Source organism: Hyperoodon ampullatus (genome assembly GCF_949752795.1).
Source record: "Hyperoodon ampullatus genome assembly, chromosome: 10".
NCBI classification, from domain to species: domain Eukaryota; kingdom Metazoa; phylum Chordata; class Mammalia; order Artiodactyla; family Ziphiidae; genus Hyperoodon; species Hyperoodon ampullatus.
The window spans coordinates 52,635,389-52,657,586 of NC_136923.1; the positions used below are offsets into that span (position 1 = coordinate 52,635,389).

At 37.5% G+C, this 22,198-nt stretch overlaps 1 protein-coding gene and 1 pseudogene across 2 annotated transcripts in view; one reads left to right on the forward strand and one right to left on the reverse strand.

Annotated features, from left to right (window-relative positions):
- The window catches only part of FBXL2 (F-box and leucine rich repeat protein 2), a gene marked incomplete at both ends in the record, with an annotated part of 63,602 nt that extends 42,237 nt beyond the window's left edge, over positions 1-21,365 (reverse strand). Inside the window, one exon of the mRNA XM_079713719.1 lies at positions 21,328-21,365. Coding sequence (XP_079569845.1) covers positions 21,328-21,365 — 38 coding nt within the window. The remainder of the gene's footprint in view (positions 1-21,327) is intronic.
- Positions 9,594-9,972, forward strand: LOC307059053 (large ribosomal subunit protein eL31-like; annotated as a pseudogene). The gene has a single exon. The product of its transcript is annotated as a large ribosomal subunit protein eL31-like (transcript).
- Positions 21,366-22,198: the final 833 nt, after the last annotated feature.

Consider the following 22,198-nt stretch of genomic DNA (forward strand, 5'->3'; position numbering starts at 1 on the left):
TTAAAACAGCACTCCCAACAATTACTATGTACAATGCTCTTTATTACTTCCCTGTTTCTTTTTGGTTATAAATTGGTATTTAATATTAAAGTTGTTTTAAAATAAACTTTTCTCATTTGATCTGGTTTACCACTCTTAAATGAGGATATTTACATATTTCCAGATAAATACACCAGAATCCTGGAATTATAAAGGCTCTAAGGATTATTTCACTTCTTCATTTTATAAATAACAAAACTGAGGCACTGAGAGAGTAAATGTCTTAAGTGGCTGAGCTGGAGTTATATCTCATAATTCCAGCCTCATTCCTGAGTCCCTGCTTCTGCCATTTCTCCATTCCTGATGCTAAATTAGAATTCTCAATGGAGTTTTCAGATCAATAAATATTTGTCAAGAGTCTCCTAAGATTAAAGCATTGAACCAGGTGTTAATGATACAGGTGTGAGGCTTTGAAAAGCTGAGTGGTAAAACTTAGATTATAAACATGATCAAGGGGGAAAAGTAAAAGTCTGTTACTGATAAAAGTAAAAAGTAAAATGCGAACAGAATTTTGGTCTTGAAGTATGCAAATATCTTCCAGGTTTTTTTCCTCTCTATTCCACCTTGGCACCTTAATATTAAATCTAAATGCAGCAAAATAAAAAGGCAGGAAAGAGTGAGCAGTTTACTTATCTTTTAAAAAAGTCTTTTGTCTAAAACAAGGTTAACTTACCTCTACATCTGTTTGAAAGTTAAAAAGGTCTATTCTTTGCCAGTTGCTTCCATCCAGGGCTAAGATATTCCAAGCCTGGGAGGTTGGGAGAGATTAGGGTGAAAAAGATACATTTATTGAGACTGTTAAATAAAGTCTGGATTCAACCTTTATATTTCCAAATATTTATTCATGATAGACAGTAAGCTGATAATCAAATGTGGAATTATGATAACATTGTATGTTAAATATAAAAGATGACATTTTAATTTTTAACTTGAACTCATCCTCATTCTAATAAAACTTGTATTTCTTGATTACAAATTTGGTTAATACTCTACCTTGGAAATCTGTGCACATCGGCACAAAGTTACTATATCCAAGAAGGAAAATATTCTAGGAAGAAAGGGGAAAAAAGCACAAAAATGAGATGGTGTTAACATTTTAGAACATTTATAACTTGAAAGATAAAATCTAATGAGCCATCTGGATATTCATAACTTTTTCAAGATTCCTCAATTCATAATACACAAGTGCACTATAATTGTTCATCACTACTATGATATATTAAATGTTTGCACATTCCTAAGCTGTTTTAGACACACTACACAAACCCCCTCAGAATTCATTAAACTTTTATTTCCCTGGTTCTAAGTCATGGACATGGAACAGTAGATCATAACCTGTTCTATTCAAAGACCAATCTCTCGGGACTTCCCTGCTAGCGCAGTGGTTAAGAATCTGAGCTCCCAATGCAGGGGGCCTGGGTTCAATCCCTGGTCAGGGAACTAGATCCCACATTCATGCCGCAACTAAGAGTGCACATGCTACAACTAAGGAGCCGGTGAGCTACAACTAAGGAACCCACCTGCCACAACTAAGGAGCCCACTGGCCGCAGCTAAGACCCCGTGCAACCAAATAAATAAATAAATAGATGAACACAACATCAATCAGTGAGCTGTGGGAGACAACTTTAAAAAAAAGAAAGAAAAGACCAATCTCTCACCTCCCAGGCATTGAGCCTAGTGAGGGCAAAATCATTCTAATTCCTATGCAAACCCCACTTTTGGTGGTAGATGCACGAAACAGACTCAGGTGCCTGAGCCTCAAATAACACAGCCAAGAAAAGCTCAACAATAAAACCCATTCACTTTTTTTTTTTTTTTTTTTTTTTTTTTTTTTTTCCATTCACTTTTTATCTATCTGTTCACAGGGCAGAAAGATGGAGCTCATTTCCTGAGCAAAAGCCAAGAAGCTACAGAAGATGGGAAAGATGGGGAAAAAGAAAAGCAGAGAGAAGCAAACAAAAGCTTAGTTGACACCACCAGTCCCCCAGTGGAAGCAGTAGCTGTCAGCATGGCAGGGTCAGAGGGAGGTTCTGACATTCTGGCAGTGGACATGAGCTGCTGATGATAGCACAGTGGCAAATAGCTGTGTGTGCCTCAGCGCTCCGCAGTCACAGCTGAAAACAAAGAGCAGCTTTCCTGAGAGACAAAGAGTGGATGGGGACGAGGTCAGGGACAACAATAGGGTCTCAGTCCCCATAGTACCGGAAGGTAAATATGAGAGTCTGTGCCTGTGTGTGTGGAAGGTGAAATGGCAAACAGCCACCTAAAATGTTCTCCAAAATTCTCCAAAGGTAACAATCAGCAGTGCGTGGAAAATCCATGGGCTTGGAGAAGACAGTAGATCCATAAAACACCAGAGCACTGCACCCTACAATAAAGCACCCACAGGCAGCACCATGGGGCCAGTGACAGCGTAGATACTGTTCTACAATATAGGCTCCAGTCATTTTCTAGAGAAAAGCAAAGGATAGAAGCATAAGGGCCGCACTGATCTTAAAAGACTCAATGGAACTTTGTACATAGGAAAATGCCGATGGCTAGAAATGTGTACTTATATATATTAAACATATTTCAGGGTGTCTGCACATCTACATTGCTTCTATGGTAATACATCTTGCCCTACCACCACAAATGTCTGTGTTCTGTGCCATACGACCATTCCACAATGAGCCACAACTGATCATCAGCTCACGAAAAGACCAAGAACCAGATAGAGAAATGAGTATGGTACAGTAGAATCATATCACACACTGGCATTGGGTTCTAAAGTACAAGCTGAAGGTAGAAAGGAGTTAACTAAGTTTCTCTTGAAAATCCCTCAAGAAGGTACCACCTTGGAGACCAACGTATTCTATCACCTCTCAGTAATAATAACAATACTGATAATCATAGTTAACACTGATTATGCACTTACATGTGCTAGCTGTCACTCTTTAATTGTCACAACAATGCCATGAGGTGCTATTACGATCTCCATTTTACAGATAGGAACACTGGGCACCTGCCAAGGCCACACAGATAGGAAGAGCGGAGCCAGAATTTGAACCCAGGTAGTCTGGCTTGAGAGCCCAAGCCCATGACCCTACACAAAGTGCCCTAGAAAGTTTAACACAGCTGTTGTTCCCTCAGGATTAGACTAGAATCTATTTCTTCAACTGCACAGCAGATGAAGCAGTCTGTGTTGAGTGAGCATGCTGTATGGAAAATGTTTCTTTCCTTCTTCCTCCCTTTCGTTCTCTCTCTCTTTCTTTCTTTCTTTCCTTATGGCCAAGCTGCGTGGCTTGTGGTATCTTAGTTCCCTGATCAGGGATCGAACCCAAGCCCTCGGCAGTGAAAGCATGGAGTTTTAACCACTGGACCTCCAGGGAATTCCCAAAACATGTCTCTTTAAACACTAGAATCACACTAACTCAAACAAGATACTCACACATTCGGACACAAGTGAGAATCAATAGCTGGAACACAAGTTTGCATTTCTCATCTCATGCTTACTACCCAACATTATGATTACTGAATGAAAAAGTAGATTGCCTTCATTATTTACATTATCCCCCCAACACACACACACACAGATACTTGAATAGTTAAAGTTAAATAGGCATGATAAGGGACTTCCCTGGTGGTCCAGTGGTTAAGACTCTGTGCTCCCAATGCAGGGGGCCCGCGTCTGATCCCTGGTCAGGGAACTAGATCCCACGTGCATGCCGCAACTAAGAGTTCGCATACCACAACTAAGGAGCCCATCTGCCACAACTAAGACACAGCACAACCCAATAAATAAATAAATATATTTTTTTAAATAGGCATGATAAGACTCTAAACTGCCAAACTAAGCCAAATTCCCAAATCATGTTCCAATGAATAAAATAAACACCCTGAATGACAGAGCCTGGAACATTGGCAACAGAAACAGAGATAGCTAAAGGAATAAGAGTAGTCAGAAATCAGGTTCTGGCCCTTCCAAAACTTTTTTTTTCCCTGGAAATTGCTTCCTACCTCAAATGTGTTAACTTCACCCTTCATTAGAAAAGCACTAAAATTGCAACTTGGTTATAAATAAATACACACAAGGGTATACAGGAATGGATGTACTTCTGGACTTTGTTTTCTGCTTCACTGGTCTGTCTGCCTCTGTGCCAATAAGACCCTGTTTTAATCATGAAGCTTTAAGCTCTTGATGTCTGGTAACGTTAAGCCCAACTCTGTTTTTCTTTTGTTAAAAATATTTATTTATTTATTTACTTACTTACTTACTTATTTATTTAGGCTGCCCTGGGTCTTAGTTGTGGCTCGTGGGATCTTCACTGCGGCATGTTTAGTTGTGGCAATGCAGACTTCTTAGTTGTGGCATGTGGACTTCTTAGTTGCAGCGTGCATATGGGATCTAGTTCCCTGACCAGGGATCAAACCTGGGCCCCCTGCGCTGGACCACCAGGGAAGTCCCCAACTTTGTTTTTGTTCAACAAAATTACCTTGGTTATTCTTGGCTACTCTTTTTTTTTTTAATTTCCACTTATGTTTTAGGATCAGCATATCAATTTCCACAAGAAAACTTTATAAAATTTTATTGGAATTATGTTGAATTTATGGAAACTTTGGGGAGAATTGAGATCTTGACAATATTAAGCCTTCCAACCCAGATACATGATATACTCCATTATTTATTTAGGACTTCTTTAATTTCTCACAATAATTTTTGTAGTTTTCCACATAGATGTTTTGTTCATTTTTAGATTTTTCCCCCTGGTTATTTGATGATGTTACTATTAAAATGGAATTTTTTTAATGTCATTTTCTAATTGTTGCTAGTATATATAGTTAACTTTCATATACTACGTCTTGCATACAGCAACATTTCCAAATTCATTTGTATATATTCTAGTGATTTTCTATAAACAAAATCAATATATTTGAGAATAATGACAATTTCCTTTCTTCCTTTCCAATAATTATACTTTTTATTCTTTTTCTTGCCTTACTGAAGTGGCTGTGATCTTCTCTAGTACCAATAATCGTAATGAAAGACATCTTTTTCTCTTTCCCATCTCAGAAAAAGCTGTCACTCTTTAATCATTGATTACAATGTTTACTATAGGGCTTTCCCCCTGCCTTTTTAATTTTCTAAAGTTACTTTGCTACACGCTGTAAAATACCTCAGCTTTGCACATGCATGGTTTTAACAACATCTCTTTAACATTTGCTTATTTCCCCTTTAAAAAACATATTAAATATAAGAGCAGATAGTACATAGAGTTCCCATATATTACTGCCATTTTGAGAAACACATAACACACACACACAGTTTCCCCTACTATTAACATCCTGCAGTCGTGTGGCACATTTGTTACAATTAATAAATTAAGACTGACACACTGCTATTAACTAAAATCCATAGTTTATGATAAGGTTCACTCTTTGTATTGTACTATTCTATGGATTTGACAATATATCCACCATTACAGAATCATACAGAATACTTTACCACCCTAAAAATCACCTGTGCTTCACCTGTTAATCCCTTCTATCCTCCTCATGAACCTCTGGCAACGACTGCTTTTTTTTTTTTTTAATAAATTTATTTATTGATTTTTGGCTGTGTTGGGTCTTTGTTGCTGCACACGGGCTTTCTCTAGTTGCGGTGAGCAGGGGCTACTCTGTTGCGGTGTGCAGGCTTCTCACTGCGGTGGCTTCTCTTGTTGCAGAGCACGGGCTCTAGGAACGCGGGCTTCAGTAGTTGTGGCACACAGGTTCAGTAGTTGTGGCTTGTGGGCTCTAGAGCGCAGGCTCAGTAGTTGCGGCGCACGGGCTTAGCTGCTCTGTGGCATGTGGAATCTTCCTGAACCAGGGATCAAAACCGTGACAGGCAGATTCTTAACCACTGCGCCAACCAGGGAAGTCCCGACTGATCTTTTTTTTTTTTTTTTTTGTGGTACGCGGGCCTCTCACTGTTGTGGCCTCTCCCGCCGCGGAGCACAGGCTCCGGACGCACAGGCTCAGTGGCCATGGATCATGGGCCTAACCGCTCTGCGGCATGTGGGATCTTCCCGAACCGGGGCACGAACCCGTGTCCCCTGCATCTGCAGGCGGACTCTCAACCACTGCGCCACCAGGGAAGCCCCCGACTGATCTTTTTAATGTCTCCATAGTTTTTCCTTTTCCAGAATGTCATATAATTGGAATCATAAGTATGTAGCTGTTCATATTAGCTTCCTTCACTATGCACATGCCTTTAAGGTTCCTCCATGTCTTTTAGTGGCATGATAGCTCATTACTTTCTATTGCTGAATGATATTCCACTATATGGATGTATCACTGTTTACCCATTCATTTATATAAGGACACCTTGGTTGCTTCCAGTTTTGAGTGATTATGAATAATCTTGCTATAAACATTTGTATGCAGGTGAATATGTTTTCTACTCAGTTGGATAAATACCTAGGAGTGTTGAGTGCTAGATCATGTAAGTTTAGAATCTGCAAAATTGTCTTCCAAAATGGCTATACCGTTCTCACTGCAGTGGTTTCTCTTGTTGCGGAGCACAGGCTCTAGGCGCGTGGGCTTCAGCAGTTGTGACACGCAGGCTCAATAGTTGTGGCTTGCAGGCTCCAGAACACAGGCTCAGTAGTTGTGGTGCAAGGGCTTAGTTGCTCCACGGCATGTGGGATCTTCCCGGACCAGGGATCGAACCCATATACCCTGCAGTGGCAGGCAGATTCTTAACCACTGCCACCAGGGAAGTCCCTGTCTTGATCTCTAAAACTCTAAACTAAGTCTTCATAAGTCAGTAGTGTCAGTCCTCCAACTTGGTTCTTCTTCAGTAATGCACTGGCCTTTCAGAGTCTTTTGCCTTTCTATACAAACTTTAAAATAGATTTGTCAATATCCACAAAATAACTCTGTGGTATTTTTTATCGGCATTGTGTTGACTCCATAGATCAACTTGGGAAGAATTAACATTTTAACAATATTGTGTCTTCTTATCCATGAATGTGTAACATCTCTTCACTTATTCAGACCTTCTTTGATTTCTTTCACTGGAGCTGGAGTTTTCATCATACAGATCTTTTGGTAGATTTATACCTAAGTATTTCATTTTTTGAGGCTAATGTAAATGGTATTGTTTTTTATTTTAACTTCCAGTTGTTCACTGCTGGTGAACAATACCAGAAATGGCAATAGGAAAGCAATTACCTTCTGCATATTAACCTTGTATCCTGCAACGTTATATAACTGCTTATTAATTACAGGAATATTTTGTCAATTCTTTTGGATTTTCTACATACACAATCATGTAATCTACAAACAAAACCAATGTATACCTTCCCAATGTATACTTTTTCTTTTCTTTTCTTACCTAATTGTATTAGGTAGGACTTCAGCAGTACCGTGATGAACAGGAGTAGTAAGAGGGGACATCATTTTCTGGTTCCTGATCTTGGGGATAAAGCAACCAGTTTCTCACCGTTAAGTACACTGTTAGCCTTAGGGTTTTTTTTTTTGTAGATATTATTGATCAAGTTGAGGAAGTTCCCCTCTATTTCTGGTTTGATAAGACTTTTAATCATGAATGAGTGTTAAAATTTGCCAAATACTTTTTCTGCATCTACTAATATGACCATATGATTTTTTTCTTTGTTAGATCATTGATGTGATTATGTTGATTTTTTAATGTTGAGGCATCCTTGCAGGCATGAAATAAATCCCACTTGGTTATAGTGTATAATTCTTTTTATACATTGTTCAATCTGATTTGCTAACTTTTTTTGAAGACTTCTGCATCTGTGTTCATGAGAGATATTGTTCTGTACTTTTCCTTTCTATAATGTCTTTTTCTGACTTTGGTATTAGGGTAATGTTAGCTTCACAGAATAAGTTAGGAATTATTCTGCTTCTATTTTCTGGATGACAACATAGAGAATTAGTATCATTTCTTTCTTATGTTTGGTAGCATTCACCAATTAAATCATCTGGGTCTGATGTAGTAATTACATATATGTAATTGTGTCTGAAATGTATGACAGTACATTGTAGACACGATGTTCATTTACCCCTAAAATACTCACATACTTCCTAAAAACAAGGACATTCTTTTTCAGAAACACAGTGAACAGGGAAAACTAACACCGACACAATACTATAATCTATAGATCTTATTCAAAATCTGTCAATTGTCCCATTAATGGTCCTTAAAACAAAAGAAAAAAATTTTTTTCTGGCCCAGGATCACATATTTCATTTATTTGCCAGTCTCTTTAGTCTCTTCTAATCTAAAACAGTTTTTTCAGTCTTTATCTTTCATGACTTTGCTACTTTTGAAGCATATAGCCAGTTACTCTGTAGAATGTTCTGTCATGTGTCTAATATTTCCTCATTAGACTCAAGTTATAATTTTTGTCAGGAATGCCACAGAAATGACATTGTGCTCTTCTTGTGCATTACATCAGGAGGCATATGGTGTACATTTGTCCTATTAGTGGTGATGCCAGCTTTGATCACTTGGTTAAGATGATTTCTGCCGGAGTGCCCCATTATAAAGTTACATTTTTTCCCTCTGCAATTAATATATATCTTGTGGGAGATTAGTTGAAACTATGAAAACGTTTTGTTTCTCAAATGTCATACCTTCACATATCTCATTATTTCAAAAACTGGTAAATAAAGGAAAAGAACATCAAGCATTTATCCCGCCTTTCTTCTATATAAACTGTAGCACTGTGTAATCAAACAGAAGTGAAGTAATTCTTTATAAAAGCATTCCATATCATACATCGTTTATACATGGAATCTAAAAAAAAGGGTACAAATGAACTTATTTACAAAACAGAAGTACAGTCATGGATATAGAAAACAAACACAGTCACCAGGGGATAAGAGGCGTAGGGATAATTTGGGAGATTGGGATTGACATATACACACTACTATATAAAATAGATAACTAATAAGAACCTGCTGTATACCACAGGGAACTCTACTCAATACTCTGTAATGGCCTATATGGGAAAAGAATCTAAAAAAAAAAAGAGTGGCTATGTAACTGATTCACTATGCTATACACCTGAAACTAACAACACTGTAAATCAACTATACTCCAATAAAAATTTTTTTAAAAGCATTACGACTAATAAATGAAGAAAAAGAATCAGAATATCATCATTTTGCAGCCCCAATAAGTTAATGATCTAGGCAATAAGCATACATAGATGCCAGCACAAAAAAAGGAAACCAAACAGTGTGTAACTCCTAATAAAAGAACACACCGCCACATAGTCTTACTAAAGGGATAGAACCTGAGTCTGATCAAACCTCTGGATCCAGCTGTCAATTTCCAAGAAATACAGATAAAGGAAACATGCTGAAATTGCACCATAAGGCTGCAATTAGCAAAACCCAGATTGTGGGAACTTCCACAATACATATCAAATAACCCAAGTTCTTCAACAGATAAAATGTGTAGAACAGAAAGAGATGGACAGGAGATCTGCTGATTATCAGAGACTTAAAGATTTATTAAATGAGCAAGATTAGCTGTTTTTTCCAACTGGAGCCCAGCAAGATGACTCCCACAAAGAAGGGTGGCAAGAAGAAGGAGGGCCAGTCTGCCATCAACGAGGTGGTAACCACAGAATACACTATCAACATTCATAAGCACATCCATGGAGTGGGTTTCAAGAAGCGTGCCCCTCAGGCACTCAAAGAAATCCAGACATTCACCATGAAGGAGATGGGAACTCCAGATGTATGCACTGACACCAGGCTCAACAAAGCTGTCTGGGCCAAAGGAATAAGGACTGTCCCATACCGTATCTGTGTGCGGTTGTCCAGAAAAATGTAATGAAGGTGAAGATTCACCAAACAAGCTCTACATGTTGGTTACCTATGTACTTGTCACCATTTTCAAAAATCTACAGACAGCTGATATGGATGAGAACTAACTGCTGATTGTCAAATAAAGCTATAGAACCGCCAAAAAAAAATGAGCAAGACTAAACTGTAATGACTAGGGATGCACATATGGATGACAGATCTATAAAGAAATGAAAATACAGTGACAGCTATAAAAGTCAAGAAAGTGTTATTTCTGGAGAGGGAAGCAGTTATCATTTGGATGAGAAATGGAGGTGCTTCTTTGGTGACTGGCAAAGTTTTATTTATTGACCTAAGTGATGGCTAGGATATTTGTCTAATATTTGTGTTTTGTGTGGGTCTCCAACTATATATTATACTTCATAATAAAAACATTTTTAAGAAAAAAATGTTTCAAAGAAGCAATAATGGAAATTGATAAATACTTGAAACTGAATAGTAAAAAGAAACACTAAACTTCAAAACTTGTGAAATTCAACAGAAGTAGAGCTTTGAGACTATCGCTCAAAGAACTTATCTACTATTAGATGAGGGAGCTGAAAAATAACGAGCTAAATGTCCAACTTAGGCAAGCTAAAGAAAACACAGTTAACCCAAAGAAAGACAAAGAATGGGATTTAAAAAGCTAGGAGTGGAAATTGTTAAAAAAAGAAAACAAAAAAATAGAAAATAATAAAACCAATGTCATCAAGAAGACAAGAGGATGTAGAGAAAAGGGAATGCTTGTACACTGTTGGTGGGAATGTAAATTAGTTCACCTACTACAGAAAACAATATGAATGTTCCTGAAAAAATTTAAAATAGAATTACCATATGATTCAGCAATTCCACTTCTGGGTATATGAAATAAAAACAGGATACTGAAGAGATATATGGCCTCCCATGTTTACTGCAGCATCATTTACAAGAGCCAAGATATGGAAACAACGTAAGTGCCTGTCAACCGATTAACAGATAAAGATGTGGTAATACTTACAATGAAATATTTTTTTTTTTTTTTTTTTTTTTTTTTTTTTGTGGTATGCGGGCCTCTCACTGTTGTGGCCTCTCCCGTTGCGGAGCACAGGCTCCGGATGCGCAGGCTCAGCAGCCATGGCTCACGGGCCCAGCCGCTCCGCGGCATATGGGATCCTCCCAGACCGGGGCACGAACCCGTATCCCCTGCATCGGCAGGCGGACTCTCAACCACTGCGCCACCAGGGAGGCCCATACAATGAAATATTACTCAGCCATGAGAAAGAAGAAAATTCTGCCCTTTGTGACAACATGGATGGATTCTGAGGACATTACGCCAAGTAAGATAAGTCAGAGAAAGACAAATACTATACGATATCACTTATATGTGGACCTAAAAGACAAACTCATAAAAACAGAGTAAAATGGTGGTTACCAGGGTCTGGGGGGAGGGGTAATAGTAGAGATGCTGTTTAAGGATACAACAACCTTGCAACTAGTAGATACATAAGTCCTAGAGATCTAATAAACAGTATAGTGATTATAGACAACAATACTGTAGTATTAAGACAAAACATGCTAGGAGACTAGATCTTAATTATTCCCATCACAAAAAATAAATGATAATTATGTGGTGTTCGTAGGTAGCTAACACTACAATGGCAATCATATTACAATATATAAATGTACCAAATCAACATGTTGTACACCTTAGATTTATACAATGTTATATGTCAAATACGTATTTTTTAAAAACTGTTACCACCTTTGGAAACACTGGCTTTATCAAGAGCTGTAAAAACGTTCTCCTCCTTTGATCCAGTAATTCCTCTTCAGGAAGTTATCATAAAGAAATAATTCAACAAAACAAAAAATTTTAAGTGGTTATTTCAGCATTATCTAAAATTTTTAAAAAGCAACAAAAAGGTTAAGTAAATCATGACTTATAAATTCCATGGACTATTAAGCAGCCATTGAAGTGGTAATTATGAAAAGTATGTGGTAATAGGGGAGAGTGATCATTAAATGTTAGGTAGGAAAAAGCTCAGAGGAAAATGCTATGTTCCATGCACTTCCAACTAAGCACAAATAAATATATATATGGGCCAAGAGTAGAAGGAAACTAAACTGTGCAAGATTTCCCAAATACAGCATGATTTTTTGCAACCTGTTTCCTCTGCCTTGAATGTTCTCACACACACAGACATACATATGCATACTCACACATAAGTACACATTCAGATACATTCCCATATACAAATAAACATGCCCAATACACATACTCCCATACACACATATATACTAATGTACACAATGTTCTGGGCATAAAAACAGATACACAGATCCATGAAACATAATAAAGAGCCCAGGAACAAACCCACACATATATGGTCAATTAATTTATGACAAAGGAGCCAAGACATACAATGGGGAAAGAGCAGTCTCTTCAATAAATGGTGCTGGGAAAACTGGACAGCCATATGTGAAAGAATGAAACTGGACTCCTGTCTTACAACCACAAAAATTAACTTAAAATGGATGAAAAGACTTGAACGTAAGACCTGAAACCATAAAAGTCCTAGAAGAAAACACAGAGGGTAAGCTTCTTGACCTAAGTCTTGGAGATGATATTTTGGATTTGACACTAAAAGCAAAGGCAACAAAAGCAAAAATAAACAAATGGGACTATATCAAACTAAAAAGCTTCTGCACAGCAAAGGAAACCATCAACAAAATGAAAAGGCAACCTACTGACTGGGAGAAAATATTTGCAAACCATATATCTGATGAGTTAATACCCCAAATCTATAAAGAACTCATACCACTCAATAGCAAAAAAAATATTCAATTAAAAATGGGCAGAGGATCTAAATAGACATTTTTCCAAAGAAGGCACACAAATGGCCAAGAGGTACATGAAATATGCTCAACAACACTAATCATCAGGGAAATGAAAATCAAAACCACAGAGAGATATCACCTCTCACCTACTGGAATTGCTACTATGAAAAAGACAAGAAATAAGTATTGGCAAGGATGTGGAGAAAAAGGAACCCTTGGGTACTATTAGGGGGAATATAAATTGGTGCAGCCACTATGGAGAACAGTATGGCAGTTCCTCAAAAATTTAAAAATAGAACTACCATATGATCCAGCAATTCCACTTGTGGGTATTTATCTGAAGAAAATGAAAACATAACCCAAAAGATACACACTATCATGTTCACTGTAGCATTATCTACAACAGCCAAGATATGGAAGCAACCTAAGTGTCTATCAATGGATGAATGGATTGAAAAATATGAGATACAGATATATATATGAAAATTATTCAGCCATAAAAAAGAATGAAATCTTGCCATTTGTGACAACACAGATGGACCTCAAGGGTATTATGCTAAGTGAAATAAGTCACACAGAGAGAGACAAATACCATATGATCTCACTTATATGTGGAATCTAGATTAAAAAACAAAACAAAACTGAGCTCATAGATACAGAGAACAGATCTGTGGTTGCCAGAGGTGGTGGGAGGGTGGGCAAAATGGGTGAAGGGAGTCAAAAGGTACAAACCTCTAGTTATAACATGAATAAGTCATGGGGATGTAACATATAGCATGGTGATTACAGGTAATAACACTGTACTGCATATTTGAAAGCTGCTAAGGGAGTAAATCTTAAAAGTTTTCCTCACAAGAAAAAAAGCACTGTAACTATGTACGGTGACAGATGTTAACTAGACTTATTGTGGTGATCACTGTGCAGTATGTACAAATATCAAATCATTATATTGTATACCTATGTCAACTATATATTTATATTTATATATATATAAAATATCAATTTAAAAAAAAAGATTAGATTTACTGTGTTATGCAACATAAAATCCAGGACAAACACAAGAAATTATAACATGTTTAAAGAACCTATATACACACTCAAGAGGGAGAGAACATGGCCCTAAACTTAGGGAAAGCCTTAGGTTGAACTAGGTGAAAGAAGGGGTGAGCAAAAGATTAGCACTTTTTCTATAAATAACAAATGCTGGAGAGGGTGTGGAGAAAAGGGAACCCTCCTACACTGTTGGTGGGAATGCAAGTTGGTGCAGCTACTATGGAGAACAGTATGGAGGTTCCTCAGAAAACTAAGTACAGAATTACCATATGATAATGGTACAATGGGGTACAGCAATCCCACTCCTGGGCATATATCCAGACAAAACTACAATTCAAAAAGACAGATGTACTCCTATGTTCATAGCAGCACTATTCACAATTGCCAAGACATGGAAACAACCTAAATGCTCATCAACAAATGAATGGATAAAGAAGATGTGGTACATATATACAATGGAGCCATAAAAAAGAATGAAATAATGCCATTTGCAACAACACGGATGCAACTAGAGATTATCATACTAAGGGAAGTAAGTCAGAAGGAGAAAGACAAATACCATATAATGTCACATATGTGGAGTCTAAAATATGACACAAATGAACCTATCTACAAACAGAAACAGAATCAGGGACAGAGAGAACAGACTTGTGGTTGCCAAGGGTGGGGGGGAGGGGAGGGATGGAGTGGGAGTTTGGGATTAGCAGATGCAAACTATTATATATAGAATAGATAAACAACAAGGTCCTACTGTATAGCACTGGGAACTATATTCAATACCCTGTGATAAACCATAATGGAAAAGAATATGAAAAAGAATGTACACATATGTATAACTGAATCACTTTGCTGTACAGCAGTAATTAACACATTGTAATTCAACTACACTTCAATAAAAAATGAATTTTTAAAAAAATTGGCACTTTCAAGAAGGAGAATGAACATGGGAGAGAACAAATTAGAGAACGACATTTTCAGGGACTGGAAGTAACTCAGAGTTGCCAGAGTTTACAAGGAAGTTGGAAAAGAGTGAGAGATGAGATAGAGTAAGAGATAATAAGTGGACAGTTCTGGGAGAATAATTTAAGTCATAACAATTTGCGTGGACTTTACACTAAAGGCAACAGGAAAGGTTTTAAGGAGGAGAGAAGCAAAATTAGTAAGATAAAAAAGAAATTAAAAAATAGAAAGTTACAATAATAATAATCACAGTGAATAAAATACTTGTTTTAATCATTAAAACCCCAAATTATCCTCTTACAAAGATTATCAAATGGAGACACTATTTGAAAAAACTGGATGAAAAGATGTAGATGATACAGTAGTATTAAAAACAAGAAAGGGAAAGAAAACAACTCCTACAAACCAGTAACAACCCAAAAAGCAAAAAATATATACAAGCATCTCACAGAAGAGGAAATACATGTGACTGATAAACATACAAATAGATGCTCAACATTACTACAATTCAGGGAAATTCAAATAAGAGCACAATGAGATGCTATTCTATACTTAAGACATGCAAAAACACTAAATTTTTGAAAGGAACAACTCAACTGAGTCTCTTAGCCATTGTTTGTATGAACGCAAATTGATAAGACCACTTTGGAAAAACATTACTATATGAAGTTAAATACTTGTACAGTCTATGACCCCTAGCAATTACACTCGGAGCGAGTGGAATTTCATACATTTATTGGCCATTTGTATTTCTCCCTTTGTTCAGACCCTCTTCAAACTTTTTCTAAGAGCTAATCCACCTCATTCTTAATAATTTTTAAGAACTGATGTATGTGTGTGTGTGTGCGTGTGTGTGTGTGTGCGTGTATGTTGAAGAAGACAGCCTTTGCTTATAATGTGTATTCAAATTATTTCACCTACCACTATGCTGTTTATCTTTGGTATGGTATATTTTGCCATATTTTACTATTCAAAGAATCAAACTTCCCAATCTTTTCTGTTTTAACTACTGAATTCACAGCTTTTAAATTAACAGGTCTCTAATATAACTTTCCAGGGATAAAGCTCTGGAGTAGAATGTACTAGTTCCATCCTTCCTATCTGTGGAGCTCTACTGGTGTTTCATGCCACCTCAATGTAGATTTAAAAATCCAAAGGCATCATCAGAGTTCTAATGTATAAGCATAACCCCAACCGAGACTAAGGAAGATTTGCCTCTGCCATGATGTGGACTTAGATGTCAACCCTAAAATAGTACATAATAGTATACAGAGGAAGAGCCTTTAAGCTTCTGCATCTGATTTCAACACGTTAATTTGGTCCTCATGCACGGTAATAAATAAATAAATAACAATAAAAATGAACAAACCAAAACAACCTCTTTAACAAAAAAGAAACATCTGCATAGATGTTTAAACATGAATTCGTAATATGTACCCCCAAAAGATCATCTTACCTGTTAGGCTGCCTTGGAATATATATAAGGCATCACAGGCAGCAGGAGGTGTAAGTACCAGTCCTTGAAAAAGTCCATGGAGTTCTGCAACCAACCAGCAGGCAAGAACACCCACTCAGAAAAAAAATCTATGAGTTTTTTTTTTCATCTGATCATCTTATTGCTAGTTTTAAGACTACCCAATATTATTAATTCACAGATCCCTTCTGTTACCCATTTCTAGTTTGTACTTAACAAGCTTTTACATTTGCTTTTTCTATCCTGCTTTCACTTATAAATTAAAAGATATTCGAGTTCTCCCTCTCTATCCTTCACTCTCACACAGTTCAACAAATAGCTTGTAATTTTACTGTCATTTTATAATTTTCCCTAGCAAACTAGTAAAACTGCCAAATTATAGGTAATTATGTAGTTGATTTCATTTGCCCAAAATGATTAGCCTCACCTCTCCTGTTTGAGGCAATCAAACCTTCCTTCATCAAGCCAACAAATATGATCAGGATTTAATTTTGTCATGGATCCACATACTTTTTTTTTTTTTTGGACATGCCGCACGGCATGTGGGATCTTAGTTCCCCAACCAAGGATCGAAACCGCACCCTTTGCATTGGAAGCTCGGAGTCTTAACCACTGGACCACTGGGGAAGTCCCCACATGCATTTTTTTTTTTTGCGGTATGTGGGCCTCTCACTGTTGTCGCCTCTCCCACTGCGGAGCACAGGCTCCGGACGTGCAGGCTTAGCGGCCATGGCTCACAGGCCCAGCCGCTCCATGGCATGTGGGATCTTCCCGGACCGGGGCACGAACCCGTGTCCCCTGCATCGGCAGGCGGACTCTCAACCACTGCGCCACCAGGGAAGCCCCCCACATGCATTTTACAAGGAAAGAAAATTATATAGATAACAGTGATTTAGTTTTTAAAAATATGTCTAATAAGAGGTTTCTTTATTATTTATTACTAACAAGAGCCATGTCTTCTCAGAACGTTTTAAAATATTAACTGCATGTAGCACTCCCTATTCCTATGAAGTTTACATGCATTTTCATTTAATCACTAGCACTTGAGAGCAACCATAACAGAAGTAAAAACTTAAGGTCAAACAAATTAATATTAAAATTTATAATCTGAGTTGTGAGCCAATATTTGCTCAAATAAGACTTTTCTCAAAAGAGGAATGGCTCCTTCCAAGAGACTGCCTTTTTTATAATACAAAATACTTAACAGTTGTCATAATACCACCACTATTCTGCTCAAGCTCCAGTAGTTGTCAGTTTAATGTCAGATGGTAGTATGCAATTTCCATTGAGACTGAATTAGTGTAGGTTGATGAAATGAAGCACCGGGCTACATTAACTTACTTAATAATCAGGTATTTTACTGAGACTGTTAGCAGTAGCATATGTTAAGATCCATATCAGGACAGCTTGCTTTTTTCAGTTGTTTGTATTAAAACCAACTGCACTGTCAACAGTATTTATTAAGTATTCAGAGATCCAAAATTGATATTAATTAATAATAATAAGAGGGACTTCCCTGGTGGTCCAGTGGTTAAGAATCCACCTTCCAATGCAGGGGACGCGTGTTCGATCCCTGGTTGGGGAACTAAGATCCCACATGCTGCGGGGCAACTAAGCCAATGTGCTGCAACTAATGAGCCCGCACACCACAACTACTGAGCCTGTGCACTCTAGAGCCTGTGCCACAACTAGAGAGCCCACATGCCACCACTAGAGAGAAGCCCGCGTGCTGCAACGAAAGATTCTGCATGCTGCAACTAAGACCTGACGCAGTCAAATAAATAAATAATAAATATTTTTTAAAAATAATAATAAGAGATAACATTTATTTAACATTTATTGAACGCCAGGTACTCAGAGCCAGCCAACAACCCCCTAAGGTAAGAACTATTACTATTACAGATTTGGGAAATTATGGCCCAGAGAGTGAAGTCACTTTAAGGTCACACAACTAGTAAATGGGGAGAGCTGAAATCTCAAGCAAGTTTGGCTCCAAAAGTAATACAGACAATAACAACGAGGACAAATACATGCAAGGAGAACCCAACTCACTAACAGATACACAGATTACAACAAACAACATATTCCCATTGTTATAAGCATTATATAACTGACTCCCCAGGAACAGTAAAATTACAAACTATCTGTTGAACTGTGTGAGAGTGAAAGGTAGAGAGGGAGAACTCGAATATCTTTAATTTGTAAGTGAAAGCTGGATAGAAAAAGCAAATGTAAAAGCTTGTTAAGTAACAAACTAAAAATGGGTAGCAGAAGGGACCTGTGAATTAATAATATCGGGTAGTCTTAAAACTAGCAATAAGATGATCACATAAAAAAAACTCAGATTTTTCTGAGTGGATTCAAAGTGATATAGAAAGATGAAAAGTGCATAGTTCCAGGGACTTCCCTGGTGGTCCAGTAGATAAGACTCCACGCTCCCAACGCAGGGGGCCTGGGTTTGATCCCTGTTTGGGGAACTAGATCCCACATGCATGCCACAACTAAGAAGTCAGCATGCTGCAACTAAAAGATCCCGCATGCCGCAACGAAGATCCCGAGTGCCGCAACGAAGATCCCGAGTGCCGCAACTACGACCAGGATCAGCCAAAATAAATAAATAAATAAACATTAAAAAATAAAAATAAAAAAATCACATAGTTCCAGGTTTGTTAACAGTTCCAGAGGGTAAGCTGAAGCTTCACTTGATATGATCAGTAATGGAAGCTAGCAGAGAATTTAAGAGGGTGGTAACAGATGCAGTAAAAAATGGCAGAAGAGAAAATGACCTTGGCTGCAAGCAAATAAGATTATTATGAACTCAAGGAATTCACACCTATTGATGAAGTAAGACTGAAAGTAAATAGGAATTCAACGAGAACAGGAACAACAGTCTGCTCTGTCACAAAGAAGTCTACTATATGAAGTAAAAATGTAAGCCTAATACAGGCTGAAAGTATGAAGACATCATTTATCTTAGCCAAACCAATCAACACTTAAGTTCCATGAGGTGGGGAATTTGTAGCACTCACTCACTTTGTTGTGGAATTAACGAACGATGAAGATGTCTGCTTTGGTAACCTGGCTCAAACCCTTCTTCAAAATTTTGCTTAAAAAGGGTAGCCGGGAAAGGGGAGAGCTGCTACTATTGAGAATAGAAAGTCTGAGAGTAAAATGGCAGAAATGATTTAAAGACCAACAAAAATAAATATCTGGCTAGAGTTAGTTTTGAGACTGAAGAGTCAGAGAAGACCTGTTGTGGCAGTACTTTAAAATTTAAATTCCCTTTACAGACTCCAAAATTAGAACAGAAGTGGGAATGCAAATCTATGAACATTTGCTCCCAAATGACAATTCTTTTTTAAAAATGATCTATGTATGAGCCTTAGCATAATTCAAAAACTATAACTCCAGGATTTTTGAAAGCTGGGTCCATCATGGATGTTTAAAAGAACTAATATTTCTAAAACGGCAGTTCAGTAATCACACTAGCACGGAAAGTGACGTAATTCCAACACCCGCCCCGCCCCCACCCCCCACCCCGGCCCTTTTTGGTCAGTAGGTAGAAACAGTACCATGGCTGAGTAAAGTATAAAAGCTAACCCTACCAAAAGGGAAAGAATATTAAGTTAGCAGCCTTGAGTCAAAATAGCAGCAGTATTCAGGAGAAGGGTGGAGTTTAATCACACTCCAGTGTTAAATGACTAACGTGGGTTGGCCTGAAGCTGGTTATGAGTCCCCAGGGTAAAAATGACATATTCACATTACAGTTTGATGTCTGTGCTAGAAAAATGTTCAGATCAAGAATGAAACATTGCACAATTCTGGGAAACATCACTCACTCTGTGGTCTGTTGTGGATGGCATCGCCGACCACTACACAGTAACAGCCAGCCCACCCTAACCACGCTGGTTCTAACAGCTTACGATGCTTGATTAAGACCCTCTGGTTTTATGTGATAAACAGATCATCCCTTCCTTGTTACCACTTCCTTAACTTTAAAACGGTCTAAAATGCCAAAGAATGTTCTCTCTTAATTAAACAAATATTTATTTTGTTGAAATAAAACATAACTGCTGTATTTTTCACGTGATCCTGCCATGAATTAATTTTCTTCTTTATTAATTGAGTAGAATGAGCTCACGGCAACAGTGTCAAACAACACCTGATGACTAATGAAATGCCACCCTGAAGCCCCTAAAATGTGATCACCACCACAAAGACCCTAAGGCTTCACCGCATTCCTGACTCAAGAACAAAAGTCTAAAATACAAGGTGGAAAAGGTGAGCAATCCGTGGCATTTATAGAGCGACTGTGTGATGGATTCCAACATGTAAACAAAACACACATTCATACTCATCCCCTAAATGTTAAAATGAGATTTAGCACAGCCAGGGAACATAGTAAGCTGCTCAATCTCTTACTATATATAAGCATTTCCCAAAAAATTTTCCAAGGAATATTAAAAGCGTTCCATGGTCAGTAAGTCTGAAATGCCACAATTATTCATTTGGGAGCATCACCATGCATATTAGCCTATTAGGGCTCTGAGAGGTCATGTAGTAAAGAAACTGGTTTTGTTAACCCAGTTTTTCCCATACTTACTTGATCACAAAACCTGTTTTTTTGTTTTGTTTTGTGAAATATCAGTGATATGAAGAGTTTGGGAAATGCCACTCAAAGATTACCATGTGTACATGTATTAATTGTTTGTTAACAATTAAAATATAACATCCAAAATTAAATAAGATTTGCTTGATGCTTGCAGAGTACTAAAGGAAACTGCAGTGCCTTAGGTTCAACAAATGTTGGTTGATAGCTTTACTTCCCAAAACGACAAGCAAAATACCATTAACTGTATATTCAGTAATGCTAAAAATAAAGCACAAAAAGCCTGTTCTATACTAGTGTCACTTAGCACATAATTCTCATAAAGTGAATAAAAACATCAATATTTGGGCTGATAGCATTTTAAGTGTTCAGTAAGAACATATAGTGTAATTATTGATCAGAAAACATCTAAATGTCTATGACTTCAGGAGCTCACAACCTTAATAATCTCTCCTCGTGTTACTGACTACATTGAGATAACCTACTAATACCCAAACAGTGGCACCTACTGAGGATTATTACAATACTTACCACATTACAAAAAGAATCCAGACCAATGCTACGTACATACTTAGTACATTCTGGATTAGACCAAGTAAAATTTAACAACAAGCTGAACAGCATTCTATAAAACAAAAACAAAAAGTCAGTTAGGCTAATTCTGTCTGTTTTTCTAAGCTATGGACTCACAGTGAGAAAGAAGATTGTCTTGGAACTTGATGACTGAATCATATCTGAAATCTTTAAAGTTTATCTACACTTACCTCAAAAGAAGTTCTTTGGGTAACTTTTTGTTAATAAGGCCTTCATCATTATTTGAGAAAACCTACAGGAAAAAAAAAAGGGGATATTATTAAAACGTTCCTCAATCAAAAAAAAAAAAAGGGGGCTTCCCTGGTGGTGCAGTGGTTGAGAGTCTGCCTGCCGATGCAGGGGACACGGGTTCGTGCCCTGGTCCAGGAGGATCCCACATGCCGCGGAGCGGCTGGGCCCGTCAGCCATGGCCACTGAGCCTGCACGTCCGGAGCCTGTGCTCCCCAACGGGAGAGGCCACAACAGTGAGAGGCCCGTGTACCGCAAAAAAAAAGATACACGTTTTGTAGATCAAAACAGCCCCAATCACTGTCCTACAATTATGATGATACTAATTTCATGAAATCACCATTCTTCGACATTGATGGATATAAAAATAGCTTATACCCTATTACCATTTAATAAAAACAGCAAACATTTAGAGAAGAGTTAACACACAACCATATCTACACTACATTATATTACAGATTTTAGCCAAGGCGTTTATTAGCAAGGAAAATAAATAAAAGGCATGCTGACTGGAAAGGAAGAAATAAAACAACTTCTATTTACAGATGACATAATCTTGTGTATTGAAAATTCTCAAAAA